The sequence below is a fragment of the Vombatus ursinus genome, unplaced genomic scaffold (genome assembly GCF_900497805.2).
Source record: "Vombatus ursinus unplaced genomic scaffold, bare-nosed wombat genome assembly UNPS02008961.1, whole genome shotgun sequence".
NCBI classification, from domain to species: Eukaryota; Metazoa; Chordata; class Mammalia; order Diprotodontia; family Vombatidae; genus Vombatus; species Vombatus ursinus.
Window position 1 is genome coordinate 5,933,791 of NW_020948739.1, and position 23,280 is coordinate 5,957,070.

Consider the following 23,280-nt stretch of genomic DNA (forward strand, 5'->3'; position numbering starts at 1 on the left):
AAACAAATAAACAAAAAAACAAAAACAAAAACAAACAATCATAATGACAAAAAGATATAGTTTACAATTAAAAAAAGATTTAGCTCTAAATTATTTAAACAAGTTGTTGAAGATCAAAAACAGAACATGGACAACAGAAATGACATCATCACCATCTATTACTTTATCCAGAAGTTAAATAAATGTAAATGTTTCCTCAACAAGGAAACTGAAAGAACCCAGGAAGCAACTTAATCAGCAAGCATATGACTTACTTGCCAAATGGATAGTGATGGTTAACAAAGGTTAGAATATAAACTTAGCCACAAAATATTAAGAAGGAGGATGATGGATGATGGATGATAATCAAAAGTATCATCTCATAAAACAGAAAGAAGCAGTAGAGGATAAAACTTGCTTAAAGAAACCTTAGCAAGATATGCCAACTAAACAAAGTTATCCCAAGGACTTTCATTGATGACACTTGAAGGAAAACTAAAAAACAGAAGAAAAATGGAAAAGATTTGCAAAAACCATTTAAAAAACTTTTCACTATCAAAGATAATGGATCAACCATGTTTGGACCCTAGCTAGCGTCACAGGCTCTCAAGTGCTTATAGAGAAGAAAGAAGTAACACTAAAAAGAACAAAGACAGCCAGAAGCCTGAGGATAACTGGTTAGGTCAGGGGTGGGGAACCTACGGCCTTGAGGTCACATGTGGTCCTCTAGGTCCTCAAGTGCGGCCCTTTGACTGAATCTAAACTTCACAGAACAAATTCTTTTATTGAGGAGATTTGCCTCAAGGCCTCATCCCTGGGTTAGGTGGTCTTCAATAAAGCCAGCACAGGCAAACAAGCCCAGTTTTCCAGTGCTACTAAGAAGAGGCCACAGATAAGTATAATTAGTAAGGCTCCAGTAATACCAGGATTGGAGGGTCCCCTTGAGAAAGAGTGGCAACAAGCAGAGAACATCATGGCGTACTCAGACCAAGACACATAAGATCCAGGAGTTCCAAGATCTCTGGCACTCTGTTCTGTGATGCCCTAGAGAGCCCATAAAGATCGAGTGCTCTGAACTTCAAAGTCATAGGAAGAAAGGCTTAATCCCAGAGCATGGCACTGATGGAAAGACTAAAGCAAGGGCTATCACCTTACCCAAAAGCCCCAAAGCACAGAACCTGGCCCCAAGGGAAAAAAAATCAGGAACTAAAACAAGAGAGATGGATAAATTTAAAAAAAAAATTAACCAGAGTAAAAATTATGCTTCTAAAGATACCCCCAGAGAAGACATGAGTAATTATAACAATTGCAAACAAACTCAAAGGAAAAATGGATTTTTTTCATGAGAAAAATCAAAGAAATAAAAAATGAAATAAAAGCTCTGGAAGAATTTTAAGAAGAATAAAGAGCTTAGAAGAAAAAAATGGTACACCTCATCCAAGTAAAGGAGACACTGATAACTGGGAAAAAGAAACAAACAGAAATCAATGACTACATGAGGCAGCAAGAAATGTTAAAACAAAAAATAGAAGAAAATACAAGATATCTGGTATGAAAAACAATTAACATGGAAATTAGGTCAAGGAGAGGGAATTTAAGAATCACTATATTACCTAAAAACCATGACTTAAAACAAAGGACTGAACACCATACTTTATAATGAAATATATAAAGCAGAGACAAAAACTTCCCAGTTCTATCAGAACCAGAGGGTGAAATGAAAACAGAATCTACTAATTATCTCCCTGAAAGGAATCCCAAAAGGAAGTTATAGCCAAAATCCAGAGTTCCCATATTAGAGAAAGAATATTTAAAACATCTAGAAAGAAGCAGTCCAAATACCAAAGAACCACAACATTCAGGATTATACCTGACCTGTAAATCTGTACTAAAAACCAGAGGAGATTTTAGAATAAAATATTACAAAAGGCAAAAGAGATAGACCTGGAATTGTGTTGAAGAGGTAAGAATAAGGGAATAATTGGTGGGAGGCCAGGAACAGGATTTGAACAATGGCAGCTGGGTGTTCAGAATCATGGGAGTGGGAAAGGAATGATAGGATGGGAGCTTATTGATCATTGAGGAATGAGTTCAGGTTGTTTTCCATGGTAGGTTTGGCTTGAGGGTAGAGTTGTCCCAGGGTGACAGACAGCAGTGTGAAGCAGAAAAGGGAGAAGGAAGTAGGATGTGCAGAGTTGTCCAGATTGGGGAAAGGCAACCCCTACAGAGCAGGGCTAAAACAAATGCCTACATCTAATCAAAAAGGTAAGGCACACTGGAAGCAAGGTTCTGACCATCCCTGAAACTAAGGAAGAGATATGTGCCTAATTTTATATTCATGAATAATTACAAACACAAAAAAGAAAGATTCCATTTTAAAATGTGGTGCTGTATTTCATTTTTTTGTTTCTAAGTTATTTCAATATACATATTATTAAAAGAGTTTTATGATTAAACTTGATGAAGACATACATATAAACCAAATATGGACTTTTATCACAAACTTCACAATAATGAACTCAACAATTCAACCTACCTTTAATGTAGGAATCTGTGGCATGCAAGATTTAGGTCTTAGTGGTAAAAGAGTCACCATTTGTGGGAAAGGATCAATATCTTTCCTTGGTCGCTCTTGGCGGGAATGCCAGAATTTCAGCTCAGCACTGGCATTTTTTATTTCATATTTATGTGTTACACAGAATCTAGGTCCCCTGTTGGGAGAAATACAACTTTAAGAAGGCCTTGATAAAAGACTCCTCATATCTTTGGTCATAAAAACATTTTCAAAAGTCTACAAAATTTACAATATACCGATTTGGCCCCAACTACCAAAGTCAGACCTAACTATTTTCTAAGAGATAGCATGCTACAGTGGAAAAAGCAAAGGATTTGGAGTCAGAGGTCCTGAATCCAAATCCCAGCTCTGTCACTTATTACCTGTATGGTCTTGGGCAAGTCATTTTACCTCTGTAGTCCTCAGCTTACTCATCTTGAAAATGAAGGGAGGAGGTAGACTAGATAATTTCTAAGGTTTTTTTTTTTTTTTAGCTCTGTGAATGTATGATCCATTTCTAGTCATCCCCACCTTTTTCTTACTGCTCATCATCATAAGGTGAATAGGAAATACCAGAATTTCAGAGAGTAGAATTTAGTATATGGCAAATCTGCCTTTAATCCATAAATAAATAAATGATCATGTCCCACCTGGCTGCTCTCCTAGACTTTGTCATTGTCTCCAGAAACTCATCTTTCTTCAAGATCACATCAAATCTGAAAGCACATCTCCTCAGTACCATTTGCCTCTGGCAGGGAGGCCTCACTCTCTCTGATTGGAGTGGACAGAGAGTGGACATTGGAAAGCCTTCCCAGAGCCTCCATTTAAGGAAAGACCCAGGGCAGTCATCTCAGAATTTCTCACCCACCTGCAGGATTTCATAATGCCCCACCCATACAGGGTAACCCACCTTTTCAGCTTCTTTTTGTGTATGATCTTCCCCTACTAGATTGTGAGCTCCTTGAGAACAGGGACTCTCCTTTGCCTTTCTTGGCATCCTCAGCACTTAGCACAGTGCCTAGCACATAGTAGGTGCTTAATAAATGTTTACTGACTGGCTGACTGACTGAAATTAATAAATAAACAAAAAAGCATTTATTAAGTGCTATGTGCCAAGAGGCACGGGGGATACAAATACAAAATTGAAGATAGTCCCTGCCCTCAAGGAACTTACATTCTAACAGGGGGGAGACAGGACATAGAGGAGAGTGGTAGCCAGGGAGGAGTATTTTAGTTTGGAAAGTTACAAGTTATGAATACAGCTGTAGAGTAGGTTTGCACCTTTTCCAGTAGCAATATCACTACTGCTTATGATTCAATAATGGTTCTAGAATTTGAAAGCCAAGTGGGATGATGGGACTAGAGAAAAATCAGCAATCTGAATATCTGTAATTAGTTTAGGGTAGTCAATATCCTATTACAAAAACAGCTGAGGCCAACATTTTGGAATCTTTTGTTACTGATCCAGAAAGGTGACGATGCATATTTACCCAATATTTGTATGTGAAATCAGGGAGCGAGTAATTGTATGTGAGAGGTGAGTTAGCACACAATTCACATAAAGAGTTCAGACTCTTTAGCCTGGCATTTAAACTGCTCTACAATCTGGTATCACACTGTAATTCCATCCACTGTAATTATACTACTGTCTCATGCTTTCCTACCTTAGTCTCTATTCACGTTGTTCCCTATGGTATTTGATGAATTCACAGAATCAAAGACGTTCAGACTTGAGAGATTCCTCAGAAACCATGTAGCCCAATTCAAGGCTGAACAAGAATCCCCTCTATAGAGCAAGTGGTCATCTAGTCTTTCCTTAAAGTTTTCAGGCGACATGAAATTCAATGACTCCTAAAGCAGTCCTTTCTACTTCGAGATAGTTCTAATTCTTTGGAAATTTTTCCTCAAATCAAGACTGACTTAGCCTTTCTGTAGCTTTCACCCACTACTGCTAATCTTATCCTCTGGACTCTAGAACAAGTCTAATCCTATATGAGAGTACTTTAAACTGTTACATCTCTGTATGACAGTCTTATATTATGTACCTCCTCCTAAAGTTTCTCTTTTCAATGATTCAAACAAGCCTTTATTAAGGACCAGGCACTGTTTGAGGAATTGGGGAAACAAAAAAAAAATCAAAAGTCTCTTCTCAATGAGCTTATATTCTATCAGGGGAGACTACATATATATATGTATATATATATGTATATAATGATTCTATATAGAATAAATACAAAATAGAAGACAGCCAATGGGGTAGAGAGTTAGCAGGCTAAAGGGTTTATAAAAATCCCTGTGAAAGATGTAGAAGTTAATGTTTGAACTATTGTCTTGAAGGAAGTGAAAACTTTTGTGGGGCAGAAGTGAAGGACAATGTTCCAGCCAAAGAAATAGAATAGGGAGATGGAGCAATTGATAGGAATAGATGGAAAGGATGAATAGATAGAAGAATAAATAGAAAGAAGCCAGTTTGGCTGGACCATAGTATAATTAAAAGGGAAATAGTGTATAATGATGCTAGAAAGATAGGTGGGAGTCAAGTTGTAAATGGCTTTAAAAGTAAAACAGAAGAATTTCTATCTTATCCTAGAAGCAATAGGCAGTCATTTGAAATGACACGATCACATCCGCCCTCAAGGAAATCATTTTGGCAGCTATGTGGAAGATGGGAGAAGAGAAAGTCTGAGTGTGTCTGACTTGGTTTGTAAGGAGCTAAATAAACAATTGAAAGAATGTTTTGGAATAGGATGGGCAGGAAGATAAATCAGGGCCACAGCAATTGAAGGGGTAGAAAGAGTAAATAAGTCAGACTCAAGAGATGATCACTGATTTAGGAAAGATGTTGTATGATTTCTGGTCTACTCTATGATCTCAAGCATGGTAAAAACCTAAGGTATCTAAGGAAGCTGCTCCTCTAACTTTTAAGAAGTTTTTAAAATTGGAGGCTTTGGGGGAAAATTATGACTGTTATTCTAAATGATTCAATGTGACTTTACCACTTCAGATTTTTATACTCCCTAAGTCTGTTAAAAACAATTTTTCTACACAGTCTAAGGAAGACAAATTAAATAACTTTATAATTTAAGCTTCAGTTTTTCCTACCAATACTGGAGTAAGGGTTTCACAACTTCAGCCTGAATGCATCTCAAATGTGGTTCATTCCAATGAGATCCATCTATTAGATTAAGTTTTAATAAGATTTCTGGAGTGAGATAGCACTCTCCACTACTCACTAGATAGCATTTTCTCATCTTCTCAAGGTGTCTAGAATAAAAGGAAACACACAGAACATATAATTACCATCAAAATTAGCAAAAAACCTATAATTTCCAAACCTCCATACAATTTAGAAGTCATATTAAAATCAAAATTTTATTTCAGAGGTCCCAATGTTTTGTGAGGAAGAACTTTTTTTTTTAATTTCTTGGAAGCCTTCATATCATGAGATTGGAGAAAGTTCTGACAAGTTCCTAAGCAATTAAGAGGAAAAAAACTATGAAGGACACTTTTAGAAATGTCTCTTCCATGTTAGAAATGCTTAGAAGCCTAGAGTAGTGGTTTTTCATGATCCACAAGTAAGCACTTTGGAACCATTGTTGTATCATTGTTGATTCAGTGTAAATATTAGCTCTGTAACCTGCATATGCCAAAAAAAAAATTTTCAGTGGAGGAACATAGTAAATATTTATGTGCTCAGTCTAAATATCTCAATAGGAGCTAAAATCTAATGAATCTTCACACTCCAAAGGGTGTGGCTCAGTCCTTAGAAGTCTGACTAAGACTAGGGCTCTGTCAATCGGGTGCAATCTAGCAAGATGCTTCATATCTCTTAAGTTCAAATTAGTTCAATACCATAGAGCTAGCCCAATGAAGACGTTAAGTCCATATAAAACCAGGCCAAGATTTCCAAGGGACTCTCCACTACACGAGCCAGACAGACATACAGGCACATGTTGAGATTTCATGGCTTTTACTCCCAGTTACCATGGTAATCTTTAACAGCACATAAAAAATACCAATATCCTAGTGTGAACAGTAGTCTCCTCAAGACCACTACAACGACTATCAGAGAGAGGAGTTCTTATGTTGGCCAAAACAACGATTGTCATCTCGGACAAGACATTTACCTCTCTGAGTGTGTTTCCTCACTCATAAAAGAAGGAAAGCAAAACCTTGGCCACAGGAATATTATAAGGATAAAAATAACAAATGTGAAAGTATTTTGAACTCTCATGGGAAAATATTTTACAAATTCAGTGAATTATTTTTTATTATTTGTAGACAATGAAAATCAAAGCCTAAGGAAAGCTAATATTAATAACAATCATAATTTCAATTTTTAATAATAATCATTTCCTCTCAGAGCACCAATTATTTTAGGGTCAAAAAGATTTATTGAACTAATGGAAAAACAACTCAAATAAACATTTTTATTTAAAAAAAATAACAATTTCACAAAAGGAAAAATACCTTCGACGTCTTCCAGCGTCCCTAAGAACCTTTAATCTTTCAATATCCATCCAGAGCCACCGATATCTCTCCCCTACTGTCCCTTTTATAAACTTCTTAAATCTTTCAAACTCTTTCCTGGTGCCAATGTCATACGTCTTATGGGAAATACACCAATCAGCTCTGGCATCTGATCCAACGCTTTCAGTTCTTGAACATAAACTCACTAGCTCTAAGTTCTCATCAAACTCTTTCTGTTTGATTTCCGCAGAAAAATCTAAATTTTTCCTTTCAGCTTCCTCCTGCTCTTGAATCACCACTCGTGCAACCTTATTGAAGTTTATAACTTCTTCACTGTCTGTAAATGGCTGTTCAGCAAATTTTGCCAGTGCTGATTTCATAATAAAGTCTATATAACAGGTTACAAATTCTTGAAGTGTTGGGAAAAATACTTCCAAATCTTTAATGGTCTCCCGTTTTCTTTCTAAATAAATTCTCAAAAGAGCATGAGAAGGAGTGTCTCTAATAGATATAGACCTTTCTTGATCCAAAACTTCTAACGATGATCCAGGAGTAGCACTTGAATCTTTCTTCATAGATTCATCAAAAATGTCATCACCTTTTGGATTAAATCATCAATCATTAAAAAGACCATTAGTTCAAACTGTTTTATTACATAGATGATATAGAGAGGTTTGCATATAATTCCTTAACTTTTAAACTTAAGTAGCTTGGCTTGTTGTAGACATAACAGAAACAATATATTAAAATGTTAATATACCATATGAATGTTTATGACAACTATGTCACACAACTAAACTCAATATATGATTTCATATTCTATGACAAATGAAAAGTAGCTCACACAGAAAACAAAGTAAATTGTGTCCCCATATGATCATTTCATAATTTGAAGGGCAGTGTGGTATAGTGGGAAAAGCATTGGTTCTGGAGATAGACGAGTTGGGTTCAAAACCTTCATTTTTTTTTTTATTACTTACTAATCGCGTAACATTGGGCAAGTAACTTAACCTCTCTGGGCATCAGTTTGCTCATTTGTAAAATGAGGAGGCTGGAACAGATGGTTTCTATGGTCCTTTCCTATGACAAGCTAAGGGGAAAAAATTTAACCACCTTTACTGGGAAGGTGAGGGTCTGTTTTCTTTTTTTTATAGCCTTTACAACCTAAGCTATTAAAGTTAAAACTTTCTGAATAGCACAAAGCCTGTCTACAAACTCTGTACATAGGTCAACAGATCTGTGAGCTCATCAGTGTGGATTCTGCTTCCAAAAACGCCAGTCACAACCTAGACATTTACATCTTGTACAAGGGCGGCTCAGTGGCGCAGTGGATAGAGCATCCACCCTGGATTCAGGAGGACCTGAGTTCAAATCCGGCCTCAGTCACATAACCCTTACTAGCTGTGTGACCTTGGGCAAGTCACTTAACCCCATTGCCTGGCCAAAAAAAAAGGACATCTTGTGCAACAGCTGTTGTCCACATCTTCCAACAAAACCTTCACTAGGGGTCCCATTAGAATGTGAGAGACCTTCCTTTAGAAGCTTTCATGGATACCATGGATACCAATACAGCAAGCAAGCTAGCCATTAGTTACCCCTCATGTTCACTTCATGCTTGGGCCCCTCTATAAATATACAAGCATGCCATTCCCTCCAAATTCCTTCAAAGTAAAGGATCCTATATTTGTGACTGGAGTCATCCTCCTATCTCCCCTTTCTTCCTCTTTCAAAGCAGTAAAAGATAGACTCCTTATTGTATTCCACACCATATATTCAATTGGTTTCAGAAGTACCCGAACAAGGCAAGGCATCATTCATGTTCTGACCAATTCCAATTTATCATTCAACACATTTTAGTTAAAATAAACTGGAAACATTTCATTTTTATTTTTGCTGAAAATTAGTGAGTTCAATCCCCAACCCCATGTTAGGAGAATGATCTTTTATAAACCTTTTGGAGGTGTACCTTCCTTATCTTAACACAGGAGGAAAATGTTTACTCAAGTTCTGTTACTACTATTACTAAACTACTAAAGCCAAGTACAAACGTAGAATTATAGCACAGAAGAAAGTTATAGTAAGGAGTAACATTGATACTTCTGCTTTCCTTTCACCCTTTCAACAAACATTAAATAAGTATTTACTACATGCAAGCCCTGGAGATATAGGTAGATAGATAGATAGATAGAAAGATAGATAGACAGATAAAACAAAACAGTCCCTGGATGCCACTGACTAGTTTCCCTGACCATTACCCCTTTGTATTTCCAAATTCTGGGAGTTAAATAGAGAAAACCTTGTTTATCCAAGAATCACAGAGTTTGGCAGACTGAATTCATAGAATCACATATCTCATGAGATAGGAGAATTTGTTTTCCTTTCAACTAGCTATAAGGTTAGTTTGTAGGGCAAAGAATCCAAAAGGGAATAAATGGTACTGGACAACTGTGGGATACAGACTACATTTTTTCAGGGGGGTTAAGATAAAAATGGTAGGGTCAATGGCTGAGCTCTAGCTGTATTCCTATTTCTGGACCTACACCTTTAACAATACTGCACCTTTCTCTCCATGACAGTTGTCTCAACCTCAAGACCAGGGTTCTTAATCTTTTTTTGCATTCTGATCCCCCTTTGGCAGCCTGGTAAAGCCTATGGACCTCTTCTCAGAATGTTTTTTAATGCATAAAAATTATATTGAAACCAATTATATTGAAATAGTTCTTTATGGAAAAAAAAAAGATCATGGGTGCCAGATTAGTGATCCCGTGCTCTAGAAGCTTTCCCCAGTGGAGATTTGTCCAGCCTCTTGAAAGTCTCACCTTCAGAGCAGGGGTTGATTGATTTAGAAGGTAAAGAAACATGTTATAATAATGTGGAGAGAAGGAAGACTCTCCCTTTTCATCTCTATCAACAAAACCACAAAATGCCATACTGTAACAATAGAACAAGAGATGGTTAAGGCTAAAGAATAGCTCAAACTTCACTATTTTCATTGTTTTGAAATCTGCCACTTCTGCTTACCCTCAAAAGCTTTCTCTTGAATCCTAGTGCTGGATATACAAGTAGGTGATGAGAAGGTTGTCACTGTTTGCTGGCTTTGTTTTGCCATTGTAAACCATTCTTGTGTCTGAGTAACAGTAGCCTAGAAAGTAAAAAGCACATAACTTTAATATCTTATTCTTTCTTTCACATATGGGCTAGTGTGGCTATCAAAGAAGGCAAAATCTTAAGAGTTGGAAAGGATTGTAAGAGATTACCAAACCCAATTCCTGTATGAATCATGAACTCTCTATAATGAAATCCTGGGTAAGTAACACTACCTTTATCTGAAGGCCTCCAGAGTGTGTGTGTGTGTGTGTGTGTGTGTGTGTGTGTGTGTGTGTGTGTGTGTGTGTGTGTGGCATAAATATAAAATGAGTAAAAAATAAATATATACAAAGTAATTAAATATAAGGTTTAGGTGGGTGAGGGAGAATCAGGAAAGGCTAACTATGGAAGACAGTGCTTGAGCAGCATCTTAAATGAGCATCCAGGGCCATCTCCAGTCATCCTGATCTGTATCTGGTCACTGGACCCAGAAGGCTCCAGAGGAGAAAGTGAGGCTGGTGACTATGCACAGCCCTCCCTCACTTAAATCCAATTCACTTGCATGTCATGGTATCACCTCCCTGATGTCATGGTCTTCTTCAAGAATGAAGGACAAACAACAATAACAAATGAAAAAAACTCCAGGCAGATGAGAGGACCAGTGCAAAGGCATGACACAAATGAGAGATGTCGTACTTTGTGTGAAGATCAGAAAGGATTTCAATTTGACTGGAATACAGAGTAGAGGATGGGGGTAATATCCAATAAGGCAGAAAAAAATAGATTAGGGTGAGATCGTATAAGATTTTAAAAGCTAAACAAAAGAGTTCATATATTATCCTGAAGACAAAAGGAAGCCATTATAGGTGATTGAGTAGAGGAGTCACAGAGTCAGTACTGTGTTTAAGGGAAATTATTTTGGCTACAACATGTAGGACTAGAGTGGGGAGAGACATGAAAAAGGGAGCAATTAGGAGGCTGCTGCAATAATGTAGGTGAAAAGTGATGAGAGCCTCAGCTAAGGAGGTAGCTGTGTAAGTGAAGGGGTCAGGTTTGAGATATCAGGACCTCCATGCTCTGGTCAGAGTTGACAGATGGTGTAATAATCTCTGTGGCTCTTTGGTTGATTTTATTTTACTTTTCAGAGTTGACAGTTGGGGTACAACCTCTGTGAACTCTGGTATTTTCAGGGTTAGCAGAGAGATGTTGCTGAAGTTAGAAATGGCAATATTTGGTATCTGATTAGATACTGTGGATGAGGAAGAAGGGGGAATCCAGAGTAATGCTGAGGTTACAAACCTAGGAGACTAGAGGGATGGTGAGATGTTCATAACGAAGTCAATTTTGAAGTGTCAGTCCTAAGGTCATACATCTAGTTTGAAATATCCAATAGAGAATTTGCAATGTGGAAATGAGGCTCAAGAGGGAGGCTAGGGATGGATCTGGAAGTCATCTGCAGAGAGATGACAGTTAAATCCATGGGAGCTGATGAAGTTACTGAAGAGTTTCCAATGATTTTTTAATTGCTCAAGCTGAAAGTATTTTCTTAGTCCTCTTCTCATATGACCCCTCTGAAGCATTTGACACTGTTGACTCTCCTACTGAATACTTTCTTCTCTAGGGTTTTGTGACACTACTCTCTGCTGGTTTTCCTCTTACTTTGACTTATCTGATTTGTCCTCCCAGTCTCCTTTGCTGACTCTCTCTGTATGTATGTATGTATGTATACATATATATGTATATATATGTCTATACACACACACACATACACACACACACACATACACACACACACACACACATATAAAATTCCTGCTAACTTAGGGCATACCCAAAGTATGATCCTGGGTCTTTTTCTGTTTTCTCTTTCCAATACTCTGTTATCACCTCATCAGTTCCTATAGGTTTATCATCTTTACGCAGATGAATCTCAGATCTATGTAGCCAGCTCCAGTCTCTCTCCTAACCTCCAAGTCCCACACATTGCCTGACAGACATTTGAAACTGGCTATCCTACATATTTAATGTATCCAAAATAGAACTCATTAGCTTTATCCCAAAACTCAACCCCACCCCACCCCTTTACCAAATGTCCCTATTTCTGTCTAAGGAACCTATCCTTTCAGACACCTAGGTTTAAAACCTTGACTTTCATTAACCTCATTCTGGCTTACCATAGTCTTTTTCTCCCTAACTTTTGCCCTTATATTAGGTCCTTCAAACTCCCTAAACTCCCAATTCTTCAGCCTATTTAAATCCCATGACCTACTTCATCACTCCATCTCAGCCATACACAGGGATAATCCCATAATAAAGCTTGCCATTACCCATAAATGTGTCACTTCCTTAATTGGAAAACTTTGGCATTCCCTTATCTGAACACAACCTCCTATCATTCTGCCTTTTCCTATGTTTCACCCCTCCTAAACCTGTCATTGACACCTCCAATTCCTCTGCCCCTCAATACTTTCTCAGCTCATACCTGCTCTGACTTCACTTTCCTCCCTCTCTGACTTCAACTCAATAGTTAAGCCATTTCAATACTATATAGAATGTAGGATGATAACTTGAGAGAACACATGAGAATTTTTTCATTTGAGTAAGATTGTAGGTAGCAAGGAAAGAACCAATAGATAAGAGAGATTAAAGACTGGAGAGGAAGGGAATGACCCCTATAGGGTAGGGGATGGGAGCCAATCTGCTGGAATGAGTGAGATCAATGACATACATGTAGAGGGGTTGGCCTTGACAACTCACTCTCAGAGATTGAGTAGCGGAGGGGGAAAGAGTGAGCGAAGTCAAGGGGTTTTGAGATATAGTGAAGGGAAAAAGATGCTCATGGTGAATGACCTCTTTTTATCGTTTTATATTTTCTTATAAACTTATCAAGGATATTTCAGCATTACAAAGAACAGAAAAAAAGGAATGAATATCAAATTGTAATCTTGCTACTTAATTTGTTTTTTTGTGTATGTTAAATTTAGTACATAGTAACAAAATATCCTCCTATCATCTTCTGAACATTCTTCTCTCTTCTATGTTGCAAGCATTTCATTGATGCTCTTTTTCTATAAGTCTCATTACCCAACAACTCCTTTCCCTTGTTGTTTAGTTATTTTCAGTCAAGTCCAACTTTTCATAACTCCTTTCAGGGTTTTCTTGGCAAAGTCACTAGAGTGGTTTGTCATTTCCTTCTCCAGTTCATTTTACAGATGAGGAAACTGAGACAAACAGGGTTTTACACTTGCCCAGGGTCACACAGCTAGTAAACATCCAAGACCTTATTTGAACTCAAGATGAGTCTTCCTTACTCCAGGCACAGCATTCCATCCATTGTACTACCTACCTGCCACTATCTGCCACTAGCTCCCTTCCTTGCCATCCATTAAAAGAAAATATCAAAGGATATGTTCAGGTGTGCTCAGGGAAGACTAGTACCTCTGGTGTGTGGGTTGCCAAGCCATTTTCAGGGCTGCTTTCCACCTTTGGTGTCCACCTATTCTACCTAATTCTCACCTGTGGCTCCAAGAAGCTGTAGCATGCACAGCAGCCACACCCTGGTAAACCATTACGGCAGACGGGTTAAACCAAAGGGTAACCAAAGGGTCTCAGATCCATTGGTGAGTTAGGGAGGTGTCTACCCCAAACATGTGAAGATTTCCACTGGTGGAATGGGCAGATGAGAACAATTTGTTCCAATGGCCATGATGGCAGCTAAAGCAGGCACTGTGCAGTGCTTAGAGCTTGGTTAGACATCAAAGACACCAAGGTCATCCACTGCATCTTGAGCCATCACCAGTTGTCTTGATTCTGTCCTACCACTGGACTGTGATGACTCTGGAGGAGAGAGTGAGGCCGACGACTTTGTGCAACTCTGCCTCATTTAAATCCAATTTATGCATGAATCAACGGACATCACCTCAAAGTCTTGTGGCAACAGGCAATTGACGAAGCAGCTGGTGCAGATACACTGGAAGCTGTAGTCACAATCCTGCACACAGGTGGCCCAGGCCATAGGGTCGTTTCTCACTGGAAGCAGCAGTGGGATTCGGCAGCTCCCTGGGTGTCTGAGCAGCCTTTTAAGGATCACACTGCTCATCTCCTGGTGTGAGGAAGGGGCTAGAAAAGGTGCCCTAAAAATTGTCTGCTTACCCAACCCTCGCCTGATTACTGCGGCAGGCAGGGAATCCCACTCTGTGGTAGAAATACAAAAAAATGTACAAAAACGTCTGCAAAGATGATTCCACTCACCATCAACACAGAGAATGTGCATACACTTACAGACAACACAAAATCCAGTAGACCTAAAAGATGAACAGCTCTTGTTGCAAGAGAACTCAGCAGGTATCGTATCCACATAGCAGCCCTGAGTGAAACAAGGCAGGTAAATGAAGGTCAGCTTACTGAAGGTGAAGCTGGATACACATTTTTCTGGAGTGGCTGCAGTGAAGGAGAGCACCATAAAGCTGATGTAGGTTTCGCAATCAAAACTAATCTAGTCAACAAGCTTGTATGCCTACCAAAATGAGTGACCAACAGGCTCATGACAATGTGATTACCACTTATAGGAAAATGTCACTCCACCATCATCAGTGCCTATGCTTCCACCATGATGAACGCTGATGAGGTTAAAGAAAAAATTTGTGAAGACCTGGAGACCCTTATCATCAATGTGCCAAAAGAGGACAAGCTTATAATTCTGGGTGACTTTAATCCTAGAGTAGGCTCAGACTACCAGACTTGGCAGGGAGTGCTAGGGAGGAATGGAGTTGGAAATAGCAACAGCAATGGTCACTTACTACTGAAGACTTGTGCATCTCATGACCTTCTCATCACCAACACTGTTTCTGTTTACCTAAATGCAATAAAACTTTGTGGATGCACCCTCACAGCAAACGTTGCATTTAGTAGACTATGTGACTGTAAAGAGAAGAGAAAGACAGGATGTGAGAGTGATAAAGGCAATGTATGGTGCAGACTGCTGGACTGATCACAGACTTGTCCTCTCTAAGCTAAATATTTGCTTTCAACAAAAGCGGCATCCCCAAGGCAAAATGACTACCAGATGAATTAATGTCAACAGATTTGAGCTCTTCTCTGTTAGGGAACAGTTTGTTGCTAACTTGGAGGGAAAGTTGAGCCAACACACAGTTGGCAATAATGGAGCAGAAAAGGAGTGGGCAGCTTTCAGAGATGTGGTGTACAGCACTGCATTTAGTCATCTGGGTCAGAACACTCACAAACATCAAGACTGGTTTGATGAAAATGATGGGGAAATTCAGAAGCTGATAAATGAAAAATGAGAACTCCACAGCATTTACTAGAAGGACAGTTCATCCATCTCTAAGAAGACAGCATTTAATTCCATCAAAAGTATAAGCAAAGCTTAGAGAGATGCAGGATTCTTGGCTCAGTAACAAGGCAGATGAAATTCAGTTTTATGCTGATAGTAACAATCCAAAGCACTTTTATGATGCCCTGAAGGCTATGTATCCCAAAGACCTATGGTGCATCTCAACTACTCAGTGCTGATGGAGTCACATTGATTAGTGATAAGGACATGATCTTAGAGAGATGGACTGAACACTTCCACAACAGACCATCATCAATCAATGCTGAAGCCACTGACCATTTACCTCAAGTTGAAGTCAATCCCTCCCTAGCTGAAGTTCCAACTGAAGAAGAGGTTTTGAATGCCATTAGGTTCCTTTCCTGTGGCAAAGCACCTGGTGCTGATTCTATTCCAGCTGAGATTCACAAGGTAGAGGGTCCATTGCTCATACAAAAGCTGATTGAAATTTTCCAGGTTATATGGCAAGAGGAGGTTATCCCCTAGAAGTTCAAGGATGTCTCCATTGTCCATCTCTATAAAGGTAAAGGAAATAGATTGTCCTGTGACTATCACAGGAGGGTCTCTCTCTTAGTCACTGCTAGCAAGATTCTTGCCAGAGTCCTCCTTAATAGGCTAATCCTTCACCTGGAAGATGATCATCTACCTGAGAGCCAGTGTGGCTTCAGAAAGGGCCAAGGAATGGTTGATATGGTGCTTGCTGCCTGACAACTCCAGGAGAAATGCCAGCAGCAGAACAGAGGTCTGTATACAACATTTGTAGATCTGACCAAGGCCTGTGATACTGTCAGTCATGAGGGCTTATGGAAAATTATGTCAAATTTGGTTGCCCAGAGAAGTTCATCAGCATTGTACATCAATTTCATGACGGCATGCTTGCCCAGGTTCTGGATAATGGACAATGCTCTTGTGTTTTCCCAGTCACCAATGTAGTGAAACAAGGTTGAGTGCTTGCTCCCATGCTTTTTAGCATGATGTTTTCAGCCACATTGTCAAATGCTTTCAACGAGGATGAACATGGCATCAAGGTCAGCAACCGCACTGATAGTAAATTCTTCAACTTGAAAAGACCAAAGTGGAGGGAGTGTTGGTACGTGATTTTCTGTTTGTTGATGATTGTGCACTCAATGTACTCAATGATTGTGTGCTCTGAAACTGAGATGCAACAATGTATGGATCAATTCTCTGCTGCTTGTGCTAATTTTGGCCTAACAATTAACACAAAGAAAACACAGGTGCTCCATCAGCTGCCACCACACCATCCATACGTGGAACCATCAATTACAGCAAATGGAGAAGTTTTGAATGCTATGGATAAGTTCACTTAACTTGGTAGCGTACTTTCCAGGGATGTACACATTGATGTTGAGTTTGACATAGGCATTGCTAAAGCTAGCTCAGTGTTTGGGAGTCTCCAAAGGAAAGTATGGGAGAGAAGAGGTATTGGACTGACTACCAAACTGAAGGTATACAGAGTCACTGTGCTGACCTCATTGTTGCATGCCTGTGAAACCTGGACAGTATATCAGCACCAAGCCAGGAGACTGAATTGCTTCCATTTGAATTGTCTTAGGAAGATTCTGAAGATCACCTGGCAGGATTAAGATGCCAGACACTGAGGTCATTTCTCAAACTAAACTGCCAAACATTCAAACTCTGCTTCTGAGAGCACAACTCTGATGGGCTGGCCACGTTGTTTGAATGCAAAATGTACACTTGCCAAACAGACTATTTTATGGAGAACTCAGACAGGGCAAGCGTTCACATGGTGGTCAGAAGAAGCGAATCAAGGACACTCTCAAAAAAGAACTTTGGAATTGATTGTGTAACATGGGCAACACTGACACAGGACCACTCAGCATGGCATGCCCTCATCAAAGAAGGTGCTGTGCTCTATGAGCAAAGCAGAATTGAGGTATCTCAAGAGAAACACAAGATGCACAAACTTAGAGAATCCACCCCAAAGGTTCACACAGACTATTTGTGCCCGACCTGTGGCAGAGCATTTGGAGCTCATATTGGTCTGAACAGCCACAGTTGGACACACTAAAACTTGACTCCAGCATAGTGATGTCATTTTGGTACTCTTCAAAAACAAAAGACAACAACAACAACAAGGTGTGATGTGATCAGGGCTCGCACCAGTGTAGTGGCAGTATCAGAGGAGAGAGGAAGCATATTTGAGAAATATACAAAGGTAGTATTGATAGGTCTTAGTCACATTGGTTATAGGTGACTTGAGGAGAGACAGTAAGGAGTTGACGATGACATCTAGCTTGTAAGCCTAGGGATCTGGGAGGATGGTGGTGCCTTCAATAGTAATAGAAAAGTTTGGAAGGAGGGAAGAATTAGGGGGAAAGATAATGAATTTGGTTTGGACATGTTAAGAACTGGGCATCCAGTTCAAGATGTCTAATAGGTAATTGGCTATGTGAGACTAGACATCAGCAGGGAAGTTAGGGGTAAATAAGGAGATTTGAAAATCATCAGCATAGAGATGATAACAGAATCCATGGGAGGTGATGAGATCACTAAGTAAAATAGCATATGGAAAAGACAGAAGAAGGCCCAAGACAGAGTCCTGTGAGACCCCAGTTATTGGGCATTACCTGGATGAAGATCTGGCAAAAGGACACTGAAAAGGAGCAGTCAGATAGGAGGAGAATCAAGACAGAATAGTAGAGAGAAGAGCATATCAAGGAAAAGGTGGTGATTTACAGTGTCGAAGTTGTAGAGAAGTCAAGAAGGATGGGGATTGAGAAAAGGCCATTAGATTTGGCAATTAAGAGATTACTGGAGGGGCAGCTAGGTGGCGCAGTGAATAGAGCTCTGGCCTTGGAGTCAGGAGGACCTGAGTTCAAATCCAGTTTCAGGCACTTAACATTTACTAGCTGTGTGATCCTGGGCAAGTCGCTTAACCCTGATCGCCTCACCAAAAAGCAAAAAAAAAAAAAAAAAAAAAAAAAGATCACTGGCAACTTTGGAGAAAGCAGTTTCAGTTGAATGATGCTGCTGGAAGGCAGAATGTAGAGTTAAGAAGAGAGTTGGAGGGGAGGAAGTGGTGGCACCTATGGTAGATGGCCTTCCCAAGGAATTTAGCCACAAAAGGTAGGAAAGATATGGAGTGATAGTGAGTGGGGATGGTTAGATCAATGAAGCGTTTGTGAGGATAGGAATGCACAAGCATATTTGTAGGCAGTAGGGAAGCAGCCAGTAGAGAGGGAGAGATCAAAGATAATTGAGACAGTGGAGATGATAGAGTGGACAATCTGCTAGAGGAGACTGGGTAGAATGGGATTCACTTGTGCAGGTAGAGGGGTTGGCATGGGCCATCTCATCATATGAGACAAGGAGAGGATAGGATTGGATACATCTGGATGATGTGAGATAAGGAGGAAGGGGGAAGAGGGAGCTCTTGGTGAATCCTCTTTTTTTTTTTTCACTAAAATATGAGGTAAGGTTCTCAGCTAAGAAGGTGGGAGGATGGGGAGGCATGGAGGATTTGAAGAGGAATGTAAAGGTTTGGAAGAGCTGCTGTGGTAGGTGGGATAGTGAGTTAAATAGGAAGGGGTAAAAGGATTGCCTAGTAGCAGTAAGGGTCCAGTTGAGGTGATGTAACATAAATTTGTAATGGATTCAGCATGGCTGGCAGCATGTTGCATGCTTTTCTCCACTTTCTTTTGGCAGCACATATGTAGAAGCAAATGGTTGGTAAGAGGGAGCCAAGGCTGAGACTTGGCATAACATAATAAGCAATATGATAAGGGAGCAAGGGGCTCAGAGAGAGGGCAGTGTAGAGTTCACCTGGTTCACCAAGGGGTCAAATAGGGAAAGGAGAACAGTGCAGCTAGCGCAGGGGTGGTGGTGTAGGAGAGAATGGAGAGGTTAAGGAGGGCACAGTGCAGGTGAAGAACAGGGATTAAAGTTGCAAGGCAGAGGGAAAGGTGGAATAACCACTGATTGTGATCAAAGAAGGGAATTTGAATTCACAAGCTTTTAGAGATGATGGCAAAATCAAGGATATGACCATCTCTGGATGTGGCTGAGATGGGATAGAGGAGGAAGACATGGGAAATGAGTAAGTGAGGAAACTGGGAGGTTCAGATGTTTGAGGGAGAACTGATATGTACGTTAAAGTCCCCTAGTAAAAGGACAGGAGTTGGGAAGGAAAGATTGTGAGCCAGGAGCTGAATTCATTAAGGAAAGAAGTGTCATATCCTAGACTTCTGTAGAAAAAAGGGTCTTTATTTCATGGTAGATGTAGATTTTTATGAACCTCAAAGGAGGAGAGATTACCACTTGATGGTGGGTGGTAGGGGGGAACCCTGAAGAGGCAAGGGACAGCCAAGAGTATTCCAACTCCCCCCCTCAACCAGTGAGTTCAGTGTGAGTGGAAGTGAAGACAGTATTGGAAAGAGGGCTATGGGAAGTTCTGTTATCAGGAGAAAGTTAAGTCTCAGTGAGAGCCAGAAGACGGAAGGAGAGGGAAAAGATTTAAGGTAAGAGCAAATAAGCCTATTGCCTGTGGAGCAGGCATTCCAGAGGACACAGCGGAAGTAGCTTTGGGGTGGGACACTGGGGGAGGTAGATGGAGGGGAATGGGAATAATGAATTGGTTAGTAGGGGATGTGGAATGGGGTTTGAAGGATGACTGTAGGGGTTCAGAATCACTTGGATGGAGAAGGTATGACCACGGGGAAATTTGTTAGTCAATAAGGGAAAATTTTAGAAAGATTTTCAATGTCAATAGTGTTGTGATCTCAGAGTGTAGAACTTTCAGTGCCTTAGGCAGTTCAAGTGAGGAAGCAAGAACTTGGAGCAGAAGGCATGGAGAGCAGAAGGTGAGTCTCTTTCTCCCAAGGCAGAAGACCAGGCTGGAAACTTGGTAGAATAGCACCCTCTCCCCTCAGGAGACTTCTGAGCCCAGTGGAGGCTGGCGTCCAGGCATTTAGGGAGACCAGGCCGGAGATGGTGGCACAATGTTAAGGTACCCTCCTCTGAGGGATGCCAGGTGTTCAGAAGTGCCCAGAAATGGAATGAACCCAAGAAGAACAGGTGCAAAATGAAAGTAAATTCGTTAGCTATAGAATAGGAATTCCTGAGGGCAAGCTAGAAGAGGTGAACAGAACAAAAGTGGTAGAGTTGAGGAAGACAAAACTTAAAGAACAAGAAATGGGGTAAAGAGTGGGCTGTAGTTTACTTTTGGGTAGCTGGTGATTTAGTATCATAGGAATTAAGGAGTAACACACGGTGAGATTTTGCCAGTCATAAGGTTAGCAATGAGTGGGAGCGCTCTGCTGAAGACACCAGACAAAGACAATGCTCAGTCTCAGCAACTCCACCACATGCATTTATTAAGCACTTGATATATGGTAGGGATTCGATATCTGAGAAGTCTTTGGCAATCTCCAGACAAAAGCTGAGTCACCATTTGTCTGAGATGCTCTCAGAGGGATCTTCTCTTTGGGGACAGGCTATAAAAGGTGGATTCTGGAGTCTATGCCACTGTTGAGATTCTATAATTCTCAGCCTCAGTTTCCTCAGCAAAATAGGGATTATAATATTTTACTACTTAACCTAGAGTTGTTTGGAGAAATAGTTTCGCAGACCATAATGCATTAAATACCTAAAGCATGTAAAGTTAAAATGTATGTAATTATCAGCTCTAGAATGTTAGAGGCAAAGGGAATAATAAATATTGCCTGGTCCAATCCCCTTATTTCAAAGATGAAGAAACTGGAGGTCAAAGCAGTTAAGTGCCTTGCCCAGTATCACAGAATAGTGGTGGAATTGGAACTTTAAAGCAGGTATAAAATCCCCAGTATTCCTTCTCCCACATGATATAGCTTCCTTTATAGCTCACCATGTCTGTAACTTCTTGGTAGGCCTAACACACTTTTAATAACAGAGATTATACATGTGTATATGTACATATGTATTTGTATATATGTATATATACATACATGTATGTGTTATTTATTTAATCTGATTTGTGACACCAGTTTAGCTAACCTGCATTTTCAAAATCATGACTTTTAGAAATGAGAGACAGTAATTTAGAAAACGAGAATTTATGTATAAGTCAAAGATCTGTGAACTCATCTGTGTGGGTGATCCATTGATACAGACACCAACCCTCTCATAGCTTAGTAAATCATTTTATAAACAGTTCCATGAGTTTCATGATTTGCTGTAGCCACAAAAAGTGATCACCTGGTGGTTAGCTTTCTAGAACCTCTCAGCTCAGAGAGGCTGATCCATCCTTGTACTTAAGTCTATCACTGGGTCCACAAGAGCTAACATTTATATAGGTTAAAGTTTTTTAATTGTTACATTTTCTCATTTTATCCTCACAATAATACTGTGAAGTTGGTGTTCTTGTCCCCATTTTACAGATGAGGAAAACCGTGGCTCAGAGAAGTTGACTTCCTCAAGGTCACACAGCTAGTAAATGTCTGAAGTAAGCTTTCTGAAACCATGTTTTTGTGAATCCAAATGTAGCACTATATCTACTGTGCTATGTTGCCATCGGCCTGAAGAAGACCCCATACATCCTTTATATGTACAATGGGCATGAAACAACTGGCCATCCTTCACATAAAAGGCAGAAAAGTGGTATCTCAGAATAAACCCAAAAGTATTATTATATATTACATATTATAAAAGTGTTACTTTTAGAACTGTTACATGTACCTCTCCTGGTAAAATAATACAAAATGAAAGCTACATATACATAAAAAGATAAGTATCAATAAATGAAAGCATGCATTTATTTTTTACCTCTCCAAGAGAAATGTAGTATTTTTTCATAATTATCTCATTTTCATCTTCGACTAAAGAAGGCAGTGGGGCTGCTGGCTTTTTAGCAACCCATGGCCTATAAAGAGAATCTACGTACATATTCATGCCTGATCTGCTCCATCTCACTTGTGATATCAGTTTAGCCAACCTGCATTAGAGAAATAAGAGCTATTAGAAATGAGACAAGCCATATCTTCAGAGAGGATCAAGAATTCAATTTTATATATTCAACTCCAATCATCCTCTCCGCAGAATGCCCTTCTCTGACATAATTAGAACTAAAAGAAGTACATGGCGAGATTTCCGTGGCCAAAGCTGGTAGCCAGTATTCATTGCTGGTTCTGATATATTCCTTCAGTACCCACACTAAGACAAGAATTCTTAATTTTCTTTGTTTATTGTTATTATTTAATAAGATTTTACAAACACACAACACACATACACACACAAACACACACACACACACACACACACATAGTTATATGTTCAGAAATGGCCAAATGCTCGATAAGCTTATAACCAAATCATCTCATATATCCCCTTTATATATGCAAATTTCAAAATTTAAGAGATATTTGCTTAATTAGTGCCAAAATTAAAACCATCTTCCCAGTCTTTCCAGTGCTCATTAGTTTTTGATTCTCTAAGAAAAATGCAAAGTCCCCAACATAAAGAATCTCATTCTTTGTGACATATTAGAATTGAGGGAAAGCAAAATTCCAGAATAGCTCAACCCCATCAGAGTCTCTCATCTTCTGTGGCTTTGATAGGTATTTCATGTATTTTTTTTATTAGGGGGAAAAAGCTTATTCAGAGCATGGGTCAATATTAAGTAATGCAAAAAATTCTGAAACATATTAAGATAAAAAAAAAATCCTGATGCATTTTTTAAGGCCAAGAAAAAAAGAAGTATGTGATATTCTAGTATGGCTTGGTATCCTTTTTCTCCCACCTTAATCCATGCACATTAATCTGATAAACCATTCCAACTCTGTGATTATATGAAATTCCAGTTTATTTCTGCTAGTTTTACAGAATA

The 23,280-nt window shown here is 39.4% G+C and overlaps 1 protein-coding gene across 1 annotated transcript in view; it reads right to left on the bottom strand.

The window, feature by feature from the left end:
* The window catches only part of RGS22 (regulator of G protein signaling 22), a 142,151-nt gene that overhangs the window by 110,156 nt on the left and 8,715 nt on the right, over nucleotides 1-23,280 (bottom strand). Inside the window, exons 4-8 of the mRNA XM_027849940.1 lie at nucleotides 22,221-22,389; nucleotides 10,025-10,145; nucleotides 7,004-7,601; nucleotides 5,636-5,797; nucleotides 2,516-2,690 (exon numbers count right to left, since the gene is read on the bottom strand). Coding sequence (XP_027705741.1) covers nucleotides 2,516-2,690; nucleotides 5,636-5,797; nucleotides 7,004-7,601; nucleotides 10,025-10,145; nucleotides 22,221-22,389 — 1,225 coding nt within the window. The remainder of the gene's footprint in view (nucleotides 1-2,515; nucleotides 2,691-5,635; nucleotides 5,798-7,003; nucleotides 7,602-10,024; nucleotides 10,146-22,220; nucleotides 22,390-23,280) is intronic.